The 15,435-nt window shown below is 44.2% G+C and overlaps 1 protein-coding gene across 1 annotated transcript in view; it reads right to left on the reverse strand.

Moving 5' to 3' along the window:
• Window positions 1-15,435, reverse strand: part of PTPRB (protein tyrosine phosphatase receptor type B) — a 135,388-nt gene that overhangs the window by 15,049 nt on the left and 104,904 nt on the right. The window contains exons 22-32 of the mRNA XM_055118539.1: window positions 13,245-13,351; window positions 9,435-9,534; window positions 8,422-8,505; window positions 8,304-8,321; window positions 8,101-8,182; window positions 7,285-7,375; window positions 6,540-6,616; window positions 4,426-4,560; window positions 3,335-3,457; window positions 2,986-3,149; window positions 170-305 (exon numbers count right to left, since the gene is read on the reverse strand). Of these exons, the coding sequence (XP_054974514.1) occupies window positions 170-305; window positions 2,986-3,149; window positions 3,335-3,457; window positions 4,426-4,560; window positions 6,540-6,616; window positions 7,285-7,375; window positions 8,101-8,182; window positions 8,304-8,321; window positions 8,422-8,505; window positions 9,435-9,534; window positions 13,245-13,351 (1,117 nt within the window). The remainder of the gene's footprint in view (window positions 1-169; window positions 306-2,985; window positions 3,150-3,334; window positions 3,458-4,425; window positions 4,561-6,539; window positions 6,617-7,284; window positions 7,376-8,100; window positions 8,183-8,303; window positions 8,322-8,421; window positions 8,506-9,434; window positions 9,535-13,244; window positions 13,352-15,435) is intronic.

The following is a 15,435-nucleotide window of genomic DNA, read 5'->3' on the forward strand; positions in this document are numbered from 1 at the left end:
GTCGGCACTTTCAAGGTCACTGAGAATGGTTTAAAATAACAAGTCTGCTGAAACATTTGCATTCAGTTCTGTTTCTCCTCCAACGACTCAGAGTCATTTCCCCTTGAATCAAACCCTTGACATGTGGGGGACTCGCAGGGGGTCTCAGTCCCTGGGCTGCAGCTCTTACCTCAGTCTGGACCATGTGCACTCTGTGAAGTCTCAGGTCATGCACTGCTCCATAAATGTCTACAGAGTCCTTGGAGTCTAGCTGCTGCAGGATTCGGTCCAGTGCAATAAAGGTCCCTGTTCGGCCGACGCCAGCACTGGCAAAACAGCAAAAGAAAATTGATCCTTTGTACTTTTTAATTTAAAGTTTTATATGTGGGGGTGGGGTGCTCCCAAGCAATGCTTAAGAGGCCTGGGATCTGCAAAACCACTTCTGGGAATATATCAAAAGGGTACAGAAAAGCACAGTAGAAATGACATCTGTACCAATATGTTCACTGCAGCACTGTTCACAATAGTCAAAATCAGGAAACAACCGAAGTGCCTGAGAACAGACGACTGGTTAAAGAAACTTTGGTACATCTACACAATAGAATACTATGCAGCTGTTAGGAGAGATGAAGTCATGAAATTTCCTTATAAGTGGATAGACATGGAGAGTACCATGCTATGTGAAACAAGTCAGAATGAGAAGGACAGATATAGAAGGACTGCACTCTTTTGTGGAGTATAAAATAATATAACATGAGACTGACACCCAAGGACAGTAGACATAAGGGCCAGGAAGATTGCTCCATATTTGGAAGCCTGCCTCATGAGCAGGTGGGGGGAAGGCAGCTGGAATAGAGAAGGGATCACTAGGAAAATGATGGTTGGAGAAATTGATCAGGATGGGAGTTGTGTGCTGAAAGTAGATAAAGGACCAAACATGATGACCTCTCAGTATCTGCATTGCAACCATAATGGCCAAAAGTAGAGAGAGACTATGGGGAATATTGTCTGCCATGGAGGCAGTGGGAGGGTGGGCAAGGTGGGGGTATACTGGGGATATTGGTGGTGGGGAATGTGCACTGGTGGAGGGATGGGTGTTTGGTCATTGTGTGATTGTAGCTCAAACGTGAAATCTTGTAATTATATCTCACGGTGAATCGATAAAATTTAAAAAAAAATAGAGGCCTGGGATCACTTCCTCTGACACTGTGCCAACTGGGTTCAATGCTGGGGCTCCAATATGTGGTGCTGCCGGAGCCCAGTGGTTTAGGGACCACCAGGGCTGCACTGGTGAACTCTAAGGCCTGGTGGTGTCAGGGATTAACCCTGGATCTGGCGCATGTAGCCCCCAGATCACGGCCTTCTGATTAAACTGGCTTTTCAGGACTGTGTCCAGAGATAAGATAAGCACAGTTTATCTCTCCCCTCCTGAGTTATGGGCAAATATTGGAGAATTCTTTCTTGCTTACTTAAAGATGTATATCAGTGCTCCAGCCTTTCACTTTCCTCCGCCCTCTGTCCCTCGCCCAGAAAAGCACTGCTCTGTACTCGATGTCTCATTTCCATATGGTTTTTTGTGGTTTCCTACATATGTGGAAATCCACAAACAATATATTCGTTTCATGCATTCCCCAAATTTGCTGAAATAGTAAAATGTTTTATGCATCCTTTGACCGACTTTTCTACCCAGCATTGTTTGTTTTCAGATTTGCTGAGGTTGTTACAAGTGGATAGAGTTGTTTTTAATGACCCGTAGAATTCATCAACTGTTTCTAAACCATCCAGTGCTCATCTATACCCTGTTGATAGACAGTGAGATCATTTTTAGTTTTTCTCTGTTAAAAATAGTCTGGCTGTGAGCATCATTGTGCACATTTGGGGATTTCTCTGGGTTGATATCTAGAAGTGGAAACAAAATTGCTGGATCATAGCTCACAAAGACCTTAGGCTTCACTTAAGATGGTCAACTCACTTCCCAAATTAATTTTTGTATAGTTGGGAATTTGGGGCACACACACACGTTTTTCTAGGACCGGAGATACAGGTGAATAGACTGAGGACCATCCCCAGCACTGCATGGTCCCCCAAACCCAGAGCCAGGATATCCTCCAAGTACCACTGGGTGTGACTCCCCCTCCCCTCAAAGAACAGTCCTCCTGCAGTACTCAGCGGAAATGTCATCTTCAAAAAGCAGGAACCTCTGGTGCCTCAGATTCTTATTAAAAGCATCAGGGTTCCAATGACATATAAAAGCAGGCCACCTGGGGTGCCCGGCTGATTGGGAGAAAATGAGTGCATTTGACATTTCTTTTACTGTACCAATTCTCTGCTCTCTATTTGTTAGTGCCATTTAGTTATGGCTATCAAAGTGTTGCTGCAAACATTAATTAGCTAAACATCAGGAGAGAGAGAGAGAGAGAGAGAGAGAGAGAGAGAGAGAGAGAGAGATTAGAATTAAACATTGGGTCAATTTTATGGACATATACTTGGAAGCAAAGAAAATTCAAGAGGACAACTATTTAAGAGCAAAATTAGGTGCCACGAGGATGAATGCTCCTTGGCCTGGGGGTGATATGGAGGAGGGATGCTGTAGGATACTTGGGGCTCACTTAGGTGGATGAGAAAGAGAAGGCCATTTCAAGGAGTAGGAATAGCAAGAGGCAAGAATAGGCTTGTGCAGTCTCCTTCCTGACAAGAGTGGGAGGTGAGTTTTGGGGAACTTGGAGTCGGGGGAAGATAGGAATAGGGACCTTGCATTTTGTTCAGTAAGAAAAAAGAGCAAGAGGAAGCATGAAGGGTGAGCGTGCAGGTGGGGGAGAGGCAGGAAATGAAGAAAGTAGGAAAGGAGAACAAAACGGAAAGGAGTGAGGCTGTGGAGGGTGCCAGAGCATCCTGTAGGGTGGCTGGCTGGCAGGCAAACCTCCATCTGCCCACCAGACGCCCCAGGCTTCTCACTTCTGTTCAGACCCTGGGCTGCCATTTCACTGGTTCGGGGTCGCTGAGTACCTGCAGTGCACCACGGTGGGCCCGGCCCCGGGGCTTCTGTTGATGAAGTCCCTGACAGTTCTCACAAACTGGATCAGGGACTGGGTGGTCTCTGGGACGCCGTGGTCTGGCCACACTGTGTAGTGGAAGTGGCGGATGACCCTGTGCACATCGAGCTGTTCCTCCTGCAAGAGTGGAGGGGAGTAAGACTATGAATCCTGCAGGAAGCTGTGTGCCCAGCAGGTGGCCAGGCAGCAGTTCCCATGAGCTGGTGCTGCAGGCGTGGAACCAGCCACCAAGGATTTGTGGGGAATCCCGTATCGTTCCAAGGCGGGTGTGTGTGGGAAGGAATCCCAAGCCACAGACATACACTGCATATCCTGAACTCCCGGATGGTCCACTCGGGCAGCACGGACTCGGAGAGCATCTGCAGGATGAGGTCGCCATAGTAGAGAGAATCCTGGTCTGCTGGCCAGTAGTGATCACACTTGACCTAGCGGAAGACAGAGAAGAATGGAGCCCAGAAACCTGACTCCTCTGGGAACGGGGCCTTTCCTTCCTCGAAATCTCATCCCCACTCGGATTCCGGGCTCAGCTGCTAAAGCCATAGGCCATCTGCTTGGCAGCTCAGGAGCTGACGCCAGGCTGCAGTGATCAGCCCCTGCTTAGGATTCATGGACTTTTCAGTGTGGGGTGCGGGAGGGGTTTTGTTGCTACTTCGTTTTTATTTTTGCTGATTTCCTTAGCCCTTCAGACCTAGTTGCAGATAAGCCAGGTGTCGCCATTTCTGATTCTTTCTGAAGAAGAACCTCTTTGGACAAAGAAATGAATGCACTGTCTTCCTGGGTCCTATTCACTTATATATATATATATATATTATGATATCCCAAGTGCCAGAAACTGAGTGGTTTAACTGTGCTCACTTAGAGGCGGAGGACCAGGAATGGGTGTGCACCCCCGGTGAGTGCTTGCATGAGCTCCACCAGGCCCCCAGGTGAGTCAGACTCCTGGAGCGTGCGTGAGCACTGCAACTCAAGAGGCTGAGCCCTGGGGAGCACTGTGCTAGCAGCGCAGCAAAAGGAGTGAGAATGTCAGTGGGGCCCTCAGCTCAGTGTGAGAGCACAACAACCCCTGGCTGGCACCACAGCTGAGCAATGTGTGGGCACCACTGCCAGACCTGGGGGCTGCCCTGGTCACTGTGACAACATGGCAACAACCAGAAAGGAAAGAGGAAAGGCAACTTCTGTTTCTTTTGAGAGATTCATTTTTAATGGTGAGTCAAATGATGGTGATTATTATTATTCTTTGGTTTGGAAGCCCCACTGGCGATGCTCAGGGCTACTCCCTGCAGGCTTGAACCCACCTGTCCTATCTGTGAAACAAGCACGCAGCTCCCAGCTCCGGGACTGGATTCAACCAGGGAGCAGAAAGCAAAGCGAGGAAGACAAGAGGACTACGTACTCGGCCTTTCTCCACACACTGGGTCACCATGACAATGTTGTGGACATTCTGTTCCCACGCCATCTTCCAGAAGTCATCCTTGGTGCCAGGAAGAGGCCCTTGAGTTGCAATGTATTCTCTTCGGAAGTTGTTGCCCTGCGATGAATTTACAATATGGGGAGTCAGAAACAATGGGCCTTCTCTGAACTATAAACAAAGCGTGAGCTCTGCAGGGGAGAAGCGACGGAGGCCTTTGCCAGGTCCCTGACTTGAGAAAAAGATACGAACATGAGTGTCAAGGCTGGGAACTGGCGAGACAAAGGCCGGAACCATGGGCTATTGTTTAGGGCCCAATTTCCGTTTATGAAGTTGAGTCCACTCTAAAACGCCTGCGAGGATTCAAGCAAAGGTTTAAAAAATTGTGTGTGTGTGTGTGTGTGTGTATGGTCTGAGGGATAATCTTCGATGAGGCTCTTTCCCTGTCTAATCTAGAAAAGCGTCACACATTTTGGATCACTGACATTTGAAGACTGTTGGTTAGGAGATGTCACAGCAAGGAAGAGAGGGCTGGAAAGATAATACAGTGGGTAGGGTATTTACCTAGTACACAGCCAATCCAGATTGGATCCCCTACACCCCTAGGGTCCCCTGAGCCCTGCCAGGAGTGATCCCTGAGCGCAGAGTCACAAGTAAGCCCTGAACACTGCCAGGCATTACCCAAAAAATCAAAAAAGGAAAAAAGAAAGGAAAAGTAATCTGGGAGTATCGACCATGCCACGGGTCAGCCCTTCTTTCATCTGAGGCCCCATCTTATGAGTGAGGCTATTTCCATGCACCCCCATATCCTTCCCTCCTGTCTCTCGGCCAGTGATCTTCTCCCCAAAGCTCCCAAGACTAGATCCAGCCTCTTGCTGCCCAGAGCAATTCCCAGACTACCTCGGGGATCCCCTGGGAGCTTGTGAGAAATGCAGAATCCTAAGTCCCCCTCCCCAGACCCCGCTGAATCACCCAGACCCGCCATGATGAGGCAGAGGTCTCTGAAGGCTCTGCTCTGGCAGACTGCTCAGAGCAGCACCCCATCATCTCCCAGCACCCCAGTTCTTCTGAGAGTTCCTTCAGAGTCAGCATTCTCTTGGACTCCATCCCTGTACATAGCTCAAGGCTGGACTATGCATAGCATTTAAGTATTTGTTAAGTGAATGGATGATTTTTTTTTTTTTTTTTTGCTTTTTGGGTCACACCTGGCGATGCACAGGGGTTACTCCTGGCTCTGCACTCAGGAATTACCCCTGGCCGTTCTCAGGGGACCATACGGGATGCTGGGATTTGAACCCGGGTCGGCCGCGTGCAAGGCAAACGCCCTACCCGCTGTGCTATCGCTCCAGCCCCGTGAATGGATGATTATTGAGGCAAACATTTTCATTTTCTATGAGGGGGGGAGGTGGGTAATGAAAATGAAGGTCCTCAGGATGATGACATAAATTTTTCCAGCTCCCAGCATCAGCAAGATATGAGATTCAAACTCAGATCTCTCTGATCTTGAGTTTTTTTTCCCCTTCTGTGTGACAGGAAGAAGTCAGTAAGATACCTGCCAGAACCAGAGTCCAAAGGGCTAATGACACAGCCTTTGAGCTGCACCTGTGGTTTTCGGAACTCCATCTCACTTTGAATCACCTTCTGAGCGGGAGAGCCTGCGCAGTGCAGCTTTCTCAGGGAGTTCTGACCACGGCTTAGGACTACAGTAAGAAAAATGACCTTTGGAAATGCATCTGTGGGTCTGGAGGGGGCTCAAGAGGTAGAGTTTGTGAGTTGCTACAAGCACTCCAACCAAACACCACCAGGCAAGGTCCTGAAACAACAAGGACCGATGAAAAGAAAAAATCTTGGCCAATTATTAACTCATGAAAATAGAGTCACTGTAAAAAAAAATTTTTTTTTTTTAGAAGTAGCAACAAAAAAGGAGCTTCAAAGGGACTGAATCAGACACCCTACATTTGGGGGCCATCAGACAAGGTCTTCTGAAACCTTTGTGTCTCCACACCTGGAAACACGGGGAGCCTTTGCAGGGGGGATCTCTAGCATGGCTACCCAGCCTTCACCGTGGGCACTCTGGCCTGGTCCAGTGGCTCACTTACAGGGATGTAGCTGGCGTTGATGTAGTCGGAGCATGGATCATCATCCACATTGGACAGCTTCACTCGAGACGCATCGTCTGGAAGAAAATTGGTTGAGATTCATCACTTGAGTTTTTGGCCGGTTTTCTACTGTGGAAGAAATGTTTGGCATTTGAACCACATCAGCTCTGATTTTCTGTAAGGGAAGAAGTCTCTTCTTTATTTTGCCATGGGGCTCAGACAAGATAACTAACTTGCCCTGGGGTGCTAAGTAGCCTATAAACACACACACATACAAGTCAAATGCCCTTTGAAGTCCCCTTGATGCTTTTCTTGCAAAACCAGGATGCTTGCCCAGTGGAGTGGCTGGTTCCTTTTCACTGCTGGACTAAAACAATTCAGAAAATGTCTCCTATTGCTTACCCGGTAGGGTAAGGATAATAAAAATATTTATAACAATTGCTAACTGGAGACTTTGTGAAGGAAATCCAAGTGGTATCTTGCTGTTGACCCTGTTACCGTTCTCAGACTTTCAAGGAGAAGCAACAGGACTCCAAGGTGAAATGTCAACAGCATGAAAGGCCCTACAAAACCAGAATTTAAACTGTGCTACCCTTCAGGAGGAAGTGCAACAACTCACAATCTATTCTTTTCTAAAGACATTAGAGCTGAATATTCCAGTCCCAGACATCCCTTATATTTTTAGATTCTAAGAAAGAGAGAAATGCAAGAGGAAAACAGTATTTCACACTGCAATGAAACTCACAGGGCAATATATTGTTGTATCGATTCTTTCCTCTGTTCTCTGGCAGAAGTGCAATGTCACATGACTGGTTCCGACCCACATCTTTTAAGTCCTGTGAGGGTCCAAAGAAAGTTGCAAGTGGTGAAAATGAAACAGAATATGGTAAACCACATAGTTCTTGAGATCCATAATAACATAAGAACAGCAACTTTTTCTGGAACATCTGGTATTCAGAGCATCTCAACTGGAATTCCCACAGTAGTCTCACAGGAGAAAATCTTTCCTCCAGTTCATTTTTAAATTTGGTCTTAGAGACATCCAGCTGTGATCAGGGGATATTCCTAGTTCTGTGCTCAGGAATTACTGTTAGTGGAACTACATGTAGAGTTGGGGATTCAAACTATAGTCCATAGGATGCAAGGCAGAGCCTTAACTTTCGTCCTATCAATCTGGTCCACCATATCCACTCTATAGATGAGGATCAGATAGGATCACTAACTTGTCCCAGGTCACAGAGTTGGGAATCAAATCCAAAACTGAGGGACATCTCACCAAACCACACAATCTCTCAGTCAAGCAAATGACCAGCTCAAAGAACCAACATTATTTGATCTGCATTTAGGGTTTGTTGTTACACTTTTATCATCAGATCCAGGGAGCAATTTGCTGGCTGTGCTGTTCTGGAGACAGCGCTGGCCTCAGAGCCAATGTGCATATAGGCAGGGAATGGAGTATTACATTTGAGATCCTGAACCCCATTAATTTGTGACCACCAGTGGAAGATGGGGAGACAGTGCTAAGAAGAGTGGGTGCTAAAACACTGTTTCTGTGTTATACCTCATATTCCTTGGATAGAAGGTAGTTGGAGTCAGCCTGCAGCTTCATGAAGTGTCCTTCAAACTGGTGTATTTTTATAGGGCTAAAGTTAAAAAACAACGGAAAGAAAATTCAACTACCAAAGAGAAAAGAAAATGCCGTCATCAATCTGAGTTGCATTTTCAAACTGGATACTATAGAAAGGAACCAGTTCTTTCTCTTACCAAGAAGTCTTCCGGTTCCTGTGAAGGAAGACAAAAGAAAAGTCCTTGTTAGCAAATGTCACATCAGACAATCAGCTCATCTTTTCATAAATGATGTGGAGTCACGTGTGGTTCTTACCCCTTCTGGCCCAGGTTCAAGTGGACAGATAATGGTCGGTCCCTGCGAATGCTTAGGCGGGCTGAAGGCCGATCCCGGCCATGGCTACAACATAAAGGTTGCGTATTTTTATTATGAAACTTAAACCACTTCTCCCCATGTATGGTAAGACTGTGCCTATTTGTGCAAATATGGATTTCTCAGTATGCCTGCAGATCTGCAGTCAGCCAGGATCTTGGAGAGGGGGAAGAGAGAGGAAGAACATCAAGAAGAAATAGATTCTTTTCCCACTCTCTCAATAGCTGAATATTTGTCTTTTCTGGTTTTTGGCTACAGGTTAAAATCACTTCCCACACTTGTAATAAAACTTCCCTAAAAAAAAAAAAAAAACCCGGTAAACTTGAGTTGCAAGACAGAACTGCAAGGGAGGGCAAGGCGCCCACTAAAGGAAATTCCCTGAGGGAAAAGGGTGCGGCAACTGGGGCCACAAGCCCTTGGAGTTGTTTTGGTCTCTTCTTAAATTAGTGTGTGGAAACGGGCCACAAGATGATGATGTCAATCCTACATTTTAGCATATTTCAGGGAAGCATTTGGACACAAAAATTGTAGGCATCTCTGTCTTCACAAGATAACTGAAACACACACACTCTTATTTTTTTTCACAAGGTAACTGAAACACACACACACAAACACACACTCACACACACACAAACACACGCACACACACACACACATTTTTTCCCTACAGGAAAAAACATCAGGTAAAGGAGAAATCCATCGACAGTTGTAGATAAAGAAGCTGAAAGAAATGATTCATGGATTTAGGGTTTGACTTTATGGTGTGTGTGTGTGTGTGTGTGTGTGTGTGTGTGTGTGTGTGTGTGTGTGTGTGTGTTGTAGGGGTTAGAGGCAAAAGGTGGTTTAAGCGGGAGAAATGGAGCTCTTTTGCCTCCTTACATTCCAAACTAAAGGGCATTTTAAATTTGCCTCTTTAACAGGGTGGGTTCACTTGCCAAAAGGGTCTCTGTACTCACCTTGATTTCTGCCGGCAGATGAATAAGGCGATGACAGCCACCAGCATGCCAATTAAGAACAGGCCAGCACTCACGCCCTCGATGACACCAAACAAAGGCTCTGCAATAATCCAGATGGATAGAAAAAAACAGGTGGGAAAATGAGTGCTAAGACAGCAGTAAGGGCTACTGAAACTCTATCGCCCTTGCAGTGTTATTACAGAAGAATTCAAAAAGCCCCACAAGCAAGCATTCTACAGGCCAGGGGTGTGCAGCAGAGAAGATAAATCCTGGCTGCTACCAGCTACCAGCAGGCCAGCCGCTGCACTTTTGAAGTTAAGGGTGTTCTGCTTAGATAGAAACGCTGGACATCATTGGTGCTTGTATATAAAGCTTAGGGCCCGTAGGAGAAAGGGCAAACATTTGCCATCCAGATAAATATGCTTTCACTTGTACGAAGCAAGTTACAACAGCAGCTGCAACTTAGGCAAATGCAGTGAGTTGTTATTATAACAAAAATCTGGGTTTTTAATTACCTGCATGATGCTGCCACTAGGAGTTTCTGAGTAGTTTTGAGTAGTAAAAAAAATGTAACTTTTTTTTATTTAGTTTTTTTTTTTTTGAAGAAGGCATTGGGGGCAGGCACACTGGCAATACTGGGGGACTATATGGGGGGCTGGGGATCGAACCCAGGTCAGCCTCATGCAAGGCAAACACCTTACCCGCTATACTCTCTCAGACTTCAGAGTAATCACTTTAAAAAATATTATTAAAATATAATTCACATATCACATAAACCACCAATATAAACTGTCATTTTATGATTTTAGTAGGTTTACAAAACCACAATTTTATAATTGTGTTACCATCACCCTCCCCTGAATCATCTCTACCCCCGGAGCTGACTCTCCCCTCCTTCCATCTCCCTAGCCCCTGGCAACCACTTATCTATTTTGGGTCTCCATAGACTTGTCTATTCTGGACATTTTAAATAAATTCAATTATTAGTTTGTGGTCTTTTGTGATTTGCTTTTTTCACTGAGTGTAATGATTTTAAGATTCACTCATATTGTAGAATTTATCAACAATTTTTTCTGTTATGGCTGGATAAAATTTATTATATGGATATACCACATTTGCTTATCCATTGATAGATATTTGGATGACCTTTTTTTTAAATTATAAATAATGCCACTATGAACATCTATGTATAATTTGGGTACATAATGGGCACAGAGTTGTTGGTGTAGATGGAAACTCTAGGTTTAACCTTTTGAGGATCTGTAAATTTGTTTTCCAAAGCAGCTGTACCATTTTACATTCTCACAAACAATGCATAAGAGTTTCTTGGGGCTGGAACAATAACCCGGGTTCGATTCCCAGCATCTCATATGGTCCCCTGAGCACCGCCAGGGGTAATTCCTGAATACAGAGCCAGGAGTAATCCCTGTGCACTGCCAGATGTGACCTCCCCCCCCCAAAAAAAAAGTTTCAGTTTCTTCATATTCTTGCTAGCACTTGTTATTGTCCGTTTGGTTACAACCATTCTAGAGGGTATGAAGTAGTGTCTTGTGATTTTTACTTGCTTTCCCCTCATCACTAATATGGTGAATCATCTCTTCCTAGTTTATTGAATATTTGTTTTGTTTGGGGGCCGCTGGTGGTTTTCAGGGGTTAGTCCTGGCAATGCTTGAGACATGGGGTGCTGGGGAACAAACCTGGGCCTCCTCCATGCAGAGTATGTGCTTAGTGCTTGAGCTATCTCTTTAGCCCATTATTGGTCCTTTGTTTATCTTCTTTATAAAGAAGCGTCTTCACATTCTTTCATTATTATTATTATTATTATTGATTTGGGGGCCATGCTCAGGGCTGACTCCTGGCTCTGAGCTCAGGGATCACTTCTGGGTGGGCTTGGGGGGATCATCTGGGATACCAGGGATTAAACCCCACCTGGGTAGGCCACATGCAGAACAAGCACCTGTCCTCCAGTCCTTATCATTTTTAGCAAATAGATCATCTGAAGATAGTTTCTCTCATTATGTCTTTTTTTCCTCCTCACTTTCTTCATGGTTTCTTTGAAGGACAATAGTTTTCAATTTTGGTTATATCCAATTTGTCTTTTTCCTTTTGTTGCTTGTGTTAGGCTAAGAAATTATTTGCTAGGCCCAAGGTTACAAAGATTTATTTCTATGGTTTCTTTGAAGAGATCTATTATTTTCATTCTAACATATAGGCCTCTGGAGTAGCTCATTTTTGAAGTTGCCTTTAAAGTCTTTGGATTTGTATATTCAACATTTCTTTTTAAAACTCATCAGATGAACACCATCATCTCCCTTTTAATGTGCTTAATATTCTTTTAAAAATATATATGTTTACTATCTTGCTTTAATAGGATTCTTAAAATTTCTGTTGTATAATGATATTTCAAGTAGGAAAGAAGAGTGTTTACAAAGCCCCTAATTAATGTTATATTACAAGCAAACATCTAAATTCTCTTGACTGTGTTCTGATTCCTTTTTGGTTCCAAAAGTGGGAGATTGTCCCTATATTTGGCATCAATAGATGGGAGTGTTTGTGAGGCTGAGTCATCTTTTGTCATGCAGCATGAAAGACTATTTTAGCTATATAGAAGAACTTCCTGAGACCGACCAAGCATTGTAGAACACTGGCTACCGGGAAAGGCTGGCGCAGACAATGGTGTCAAGGAACAATGTCCCGAAAAATGATGCTATTCTCAGCGTGATGGAAATATGCAAGGCAGTGCACTACAGAGGTTAACCAAGGGTCTAGATGCAAAGTGCCAAAACTCCCATTCTACTATCTTGGCTAGAGATCCTAAACTCTTATCTAAAAGGGTACAGTGAGGATTTGAAAAAAAAATGTGCTATGTGCAGGACTGGAGACATAGAATAGAAGACAAGCGGCCCCTTGCATGTGACCAGCCCTGGTCCCATCATCCCTGACACTACATATTTTTCTCTGAGCACCACCGGGTGTGGTGCCCACTACCTCCTTGAAAAAGACAAGCAAACAAACAAAAATCAAACCAAAAAATAAATATTCTTTATTTAATACTTAAAACAGCCTCCTGGGAGAAAGTGAGCAGTAAGTAACAATTAGCTGCTATTTCTCAGCCTTTCCTTCTAACACATTAGAGAAGTCTACTGCATAAACTATGGAAAACCTTTTCAGTTAACTTTTATTTTGGGGTTTTTGTTTTTTTCTTTCTTGTCTGGGTTAACAGAGCTGAGGGAAGGAGGAGACAGAAGAGAATGTATTTTCTGGTTTGTTTTGTTTCTGTTCTTCACTGGATCTGAGATCAAGCTTCATTCACACAAAGCAAGTGCTTGACCATTGAGCTAAGGCCCCAAACTTAAGTTAAATGTTTGTTGTAGTTTTTAAAAAGAAAGCTGTATCTCAGTAAAATCACCTGTAATCCCACCTCTCTGAGGTATTGTTAATAGGTTTCTTTTTTCTTACGGTCTTTTCTCTATGCACACGTATTTCCACAAAAGCCTTATGATTAAAAGACTTTTGTATCTACCTATATATTTCCCCAGGAAAAGCTCTTTACTTAAATATTTTCACTATTTAAAAAAAATCATTCACAATAGGAAAAAAGTATCTGTTATTTCTACCTTCTTATCTAGATGAATTGTTTTTTTCTTCATTTTTCACAGAAGTTGTGGTATTCACTCGAACTCATAAAATTTATGATTTCAGAAAGATTAAATTCCAAGTGAAAACAATACCCCCAGCTCAGCCACCGGAGGGCCTTGCAGGTGGTGTCTGGTAGGCAGCCCAATTGGATAAGTGCAAAGACAGTCTTACCTGACTCAGTGGTGATCGGCAAAGAGAAAAATGTGTCTGAGTAGAGGGGCTTTGTGAATTCCTTCAGGTCTTCATCAAACAGCTGTGTAAAAGCCCGAATGCTGATTCTGAAAGCAAAACCAATTTATTTCAGATTAGTAGCTGACCATAAGAAGGCTGATCAGAAGGAGATTTCAAGGAAAAATGGAGTAGACACCTACTCAGTATGTATGATGAATTAGAGTTCATTATATATGTGTGCATATATGTTATATATACATATAACATATAATATATACACATATAATTTACTATATATTATATATGGATATAATATACATATTTGGATGTTATATATAAAATGCCCTACCCACTGTGCTATTGCTCCAGTCCATATATTAGATATAATTTATTATATATTATATATACATATAATATATATAATTAGATCCTCTTTGGAGGTACCCTGAGGAGTTGCCCTGAGGGATCCACCAAGTCAGGACTCACAGTTCACTGCTTGACCAGACTGTATGTGGGGGCAACCAGGGCTACATCAAGCAGTGCGGTGGGGGGGTCCAAGTGTTGCCAGGGATCAAACTCGGGACATACACACTTTCCTCCCTTGAGTAATCTCCTTAGCTTCTCATTGAATAGTTTTGAATTCTCCTTGCAGCAGTTCCTCTCAGAAGCTGAGGGCTGAATAACCTCTGTCCTCCCAGAGGTTACGTTCTTGCATATTAAAAGTCAGTCATTTGGGGGGCTGGAGCGACCATATAGTGGGTAGAATAATCCACAGCCTTGCTCATGGTCTACCTGGGTTCGATTCCCAGCACCCCATGTGGTCCCTGAATCACCTGGTGTTTCAGGGACTATATGGGGTGCCGGGAATTGAGTGCAGAGCCAGGAGCAACCCCTAAGCACAGCTGGGTGTGACTCCCCATCCAAAATAAGGACCCCCCCAAAAAAAAAACTAAAAATGAAAGTGCAGAGCCAGGAGTAATCCCTAAGCACAGCCAGATGTGGCTCCCTATCAAAAAGCAAACAAAAAAAACCCCCCAGAAATAAGCCATTAAATACATAGATTTAATATTCCTGATGGTGACATGCACTGTAAAAAAGAGCAGATGAAGAAGGGTAGAAGGCCATGAAAGACAGACGCACAGGACTTCATCATGGTCCACGAGACCCCCTTGGACAGGTTTTTCCAGTGAAGGAGGGGAGCACAGGCAGAGAGGGAGCGAGGAGGACCCAGCCTGAAGAGGAAGGAAGGCATTAGGATGGTTCTGAGATTGGCGCTCAGGTCATCGGCTGGAACAAGGGCATAGACAGAAATGAAGAGCCAGACTGTGGAAAGAAAGGGCTAGAGATGAACTCTTCATGTGCAGATCCCTCTGCCTTGAATGTCCTCTTGTCCCAGGAACATCCTTTCAAGCCCTTCCTACTTTTGAATGAATACCAGCTAAAAGAAGACCTATTCTAAGAAATCTTTGAAACTCTCTAGCAGCTAATTGCTACCACCTCTCTCTCTTGCATCCTTCCACACATCTGCCCTGATTTTACAGGCACAGCTTCTTTCCGGCACTATATTACAAGTTTCTGAAGACAAAAACTCTTGTTTCTCTTTTTTACTCCTCATAGCACTTGGCCCCAAGCTTTTCACAGAGGAAATCCACATATAGAGTTTATTATCAGCGTGATAAATAGAATCCTCTGCATAACATTATTTTAATGAACGGATAAATAACTGATAGTCATTTTTTTTCAACTCTAAATGTGTCCAGAACCTGAATTCCCTAGCACAGCATTAGCGATCATGGGATTCAAATCCCTCCACTGGAGAAAAATGAGGTCAAGAGCAGCTGCCTACCTGGTGGTCACACTGCTTTTCTATTTAGAGTAGAAACAAAGATCAGCACTTTCCTATCCTCCAAAGTGCCTGTCTCCCAGTCTGGCCTGGCCCTCTCTCCCCTACGGAACACTAATTAGACACCCAGAGAAGACAAACCCGAAGTGGGAATGCTTGACATTAGTTGGCATAATAAACTTACAGATCAGTGAAACCAAGAAGTTCCCTTTCTTTATAGTCCTAATTTTTTCCCTTTCCTGTGTGCTTTCCTATCTGCTGTCCCTGGGGGACGGGGGTGGGGAGGATCGAGGGTCCCTGTGCCGATTATCGCCTTGAGCCAGGTTGACTTCTGGGAACACAGAGCCA

Source organism: Sorex araneus, chromosome 10 (genome assembly GCF_027595985.1).
Source record: "Sorex araneus isolate mSorAra2 chromosome 10, mSorAra2.pri, whole genome shotgun sequence".
Lineage (NCBI taxonomy): Eukaryota > Metazoa > Chordata > Mammalia > Eulipotyphla > Soricidae > Sorex > Sorex araneus.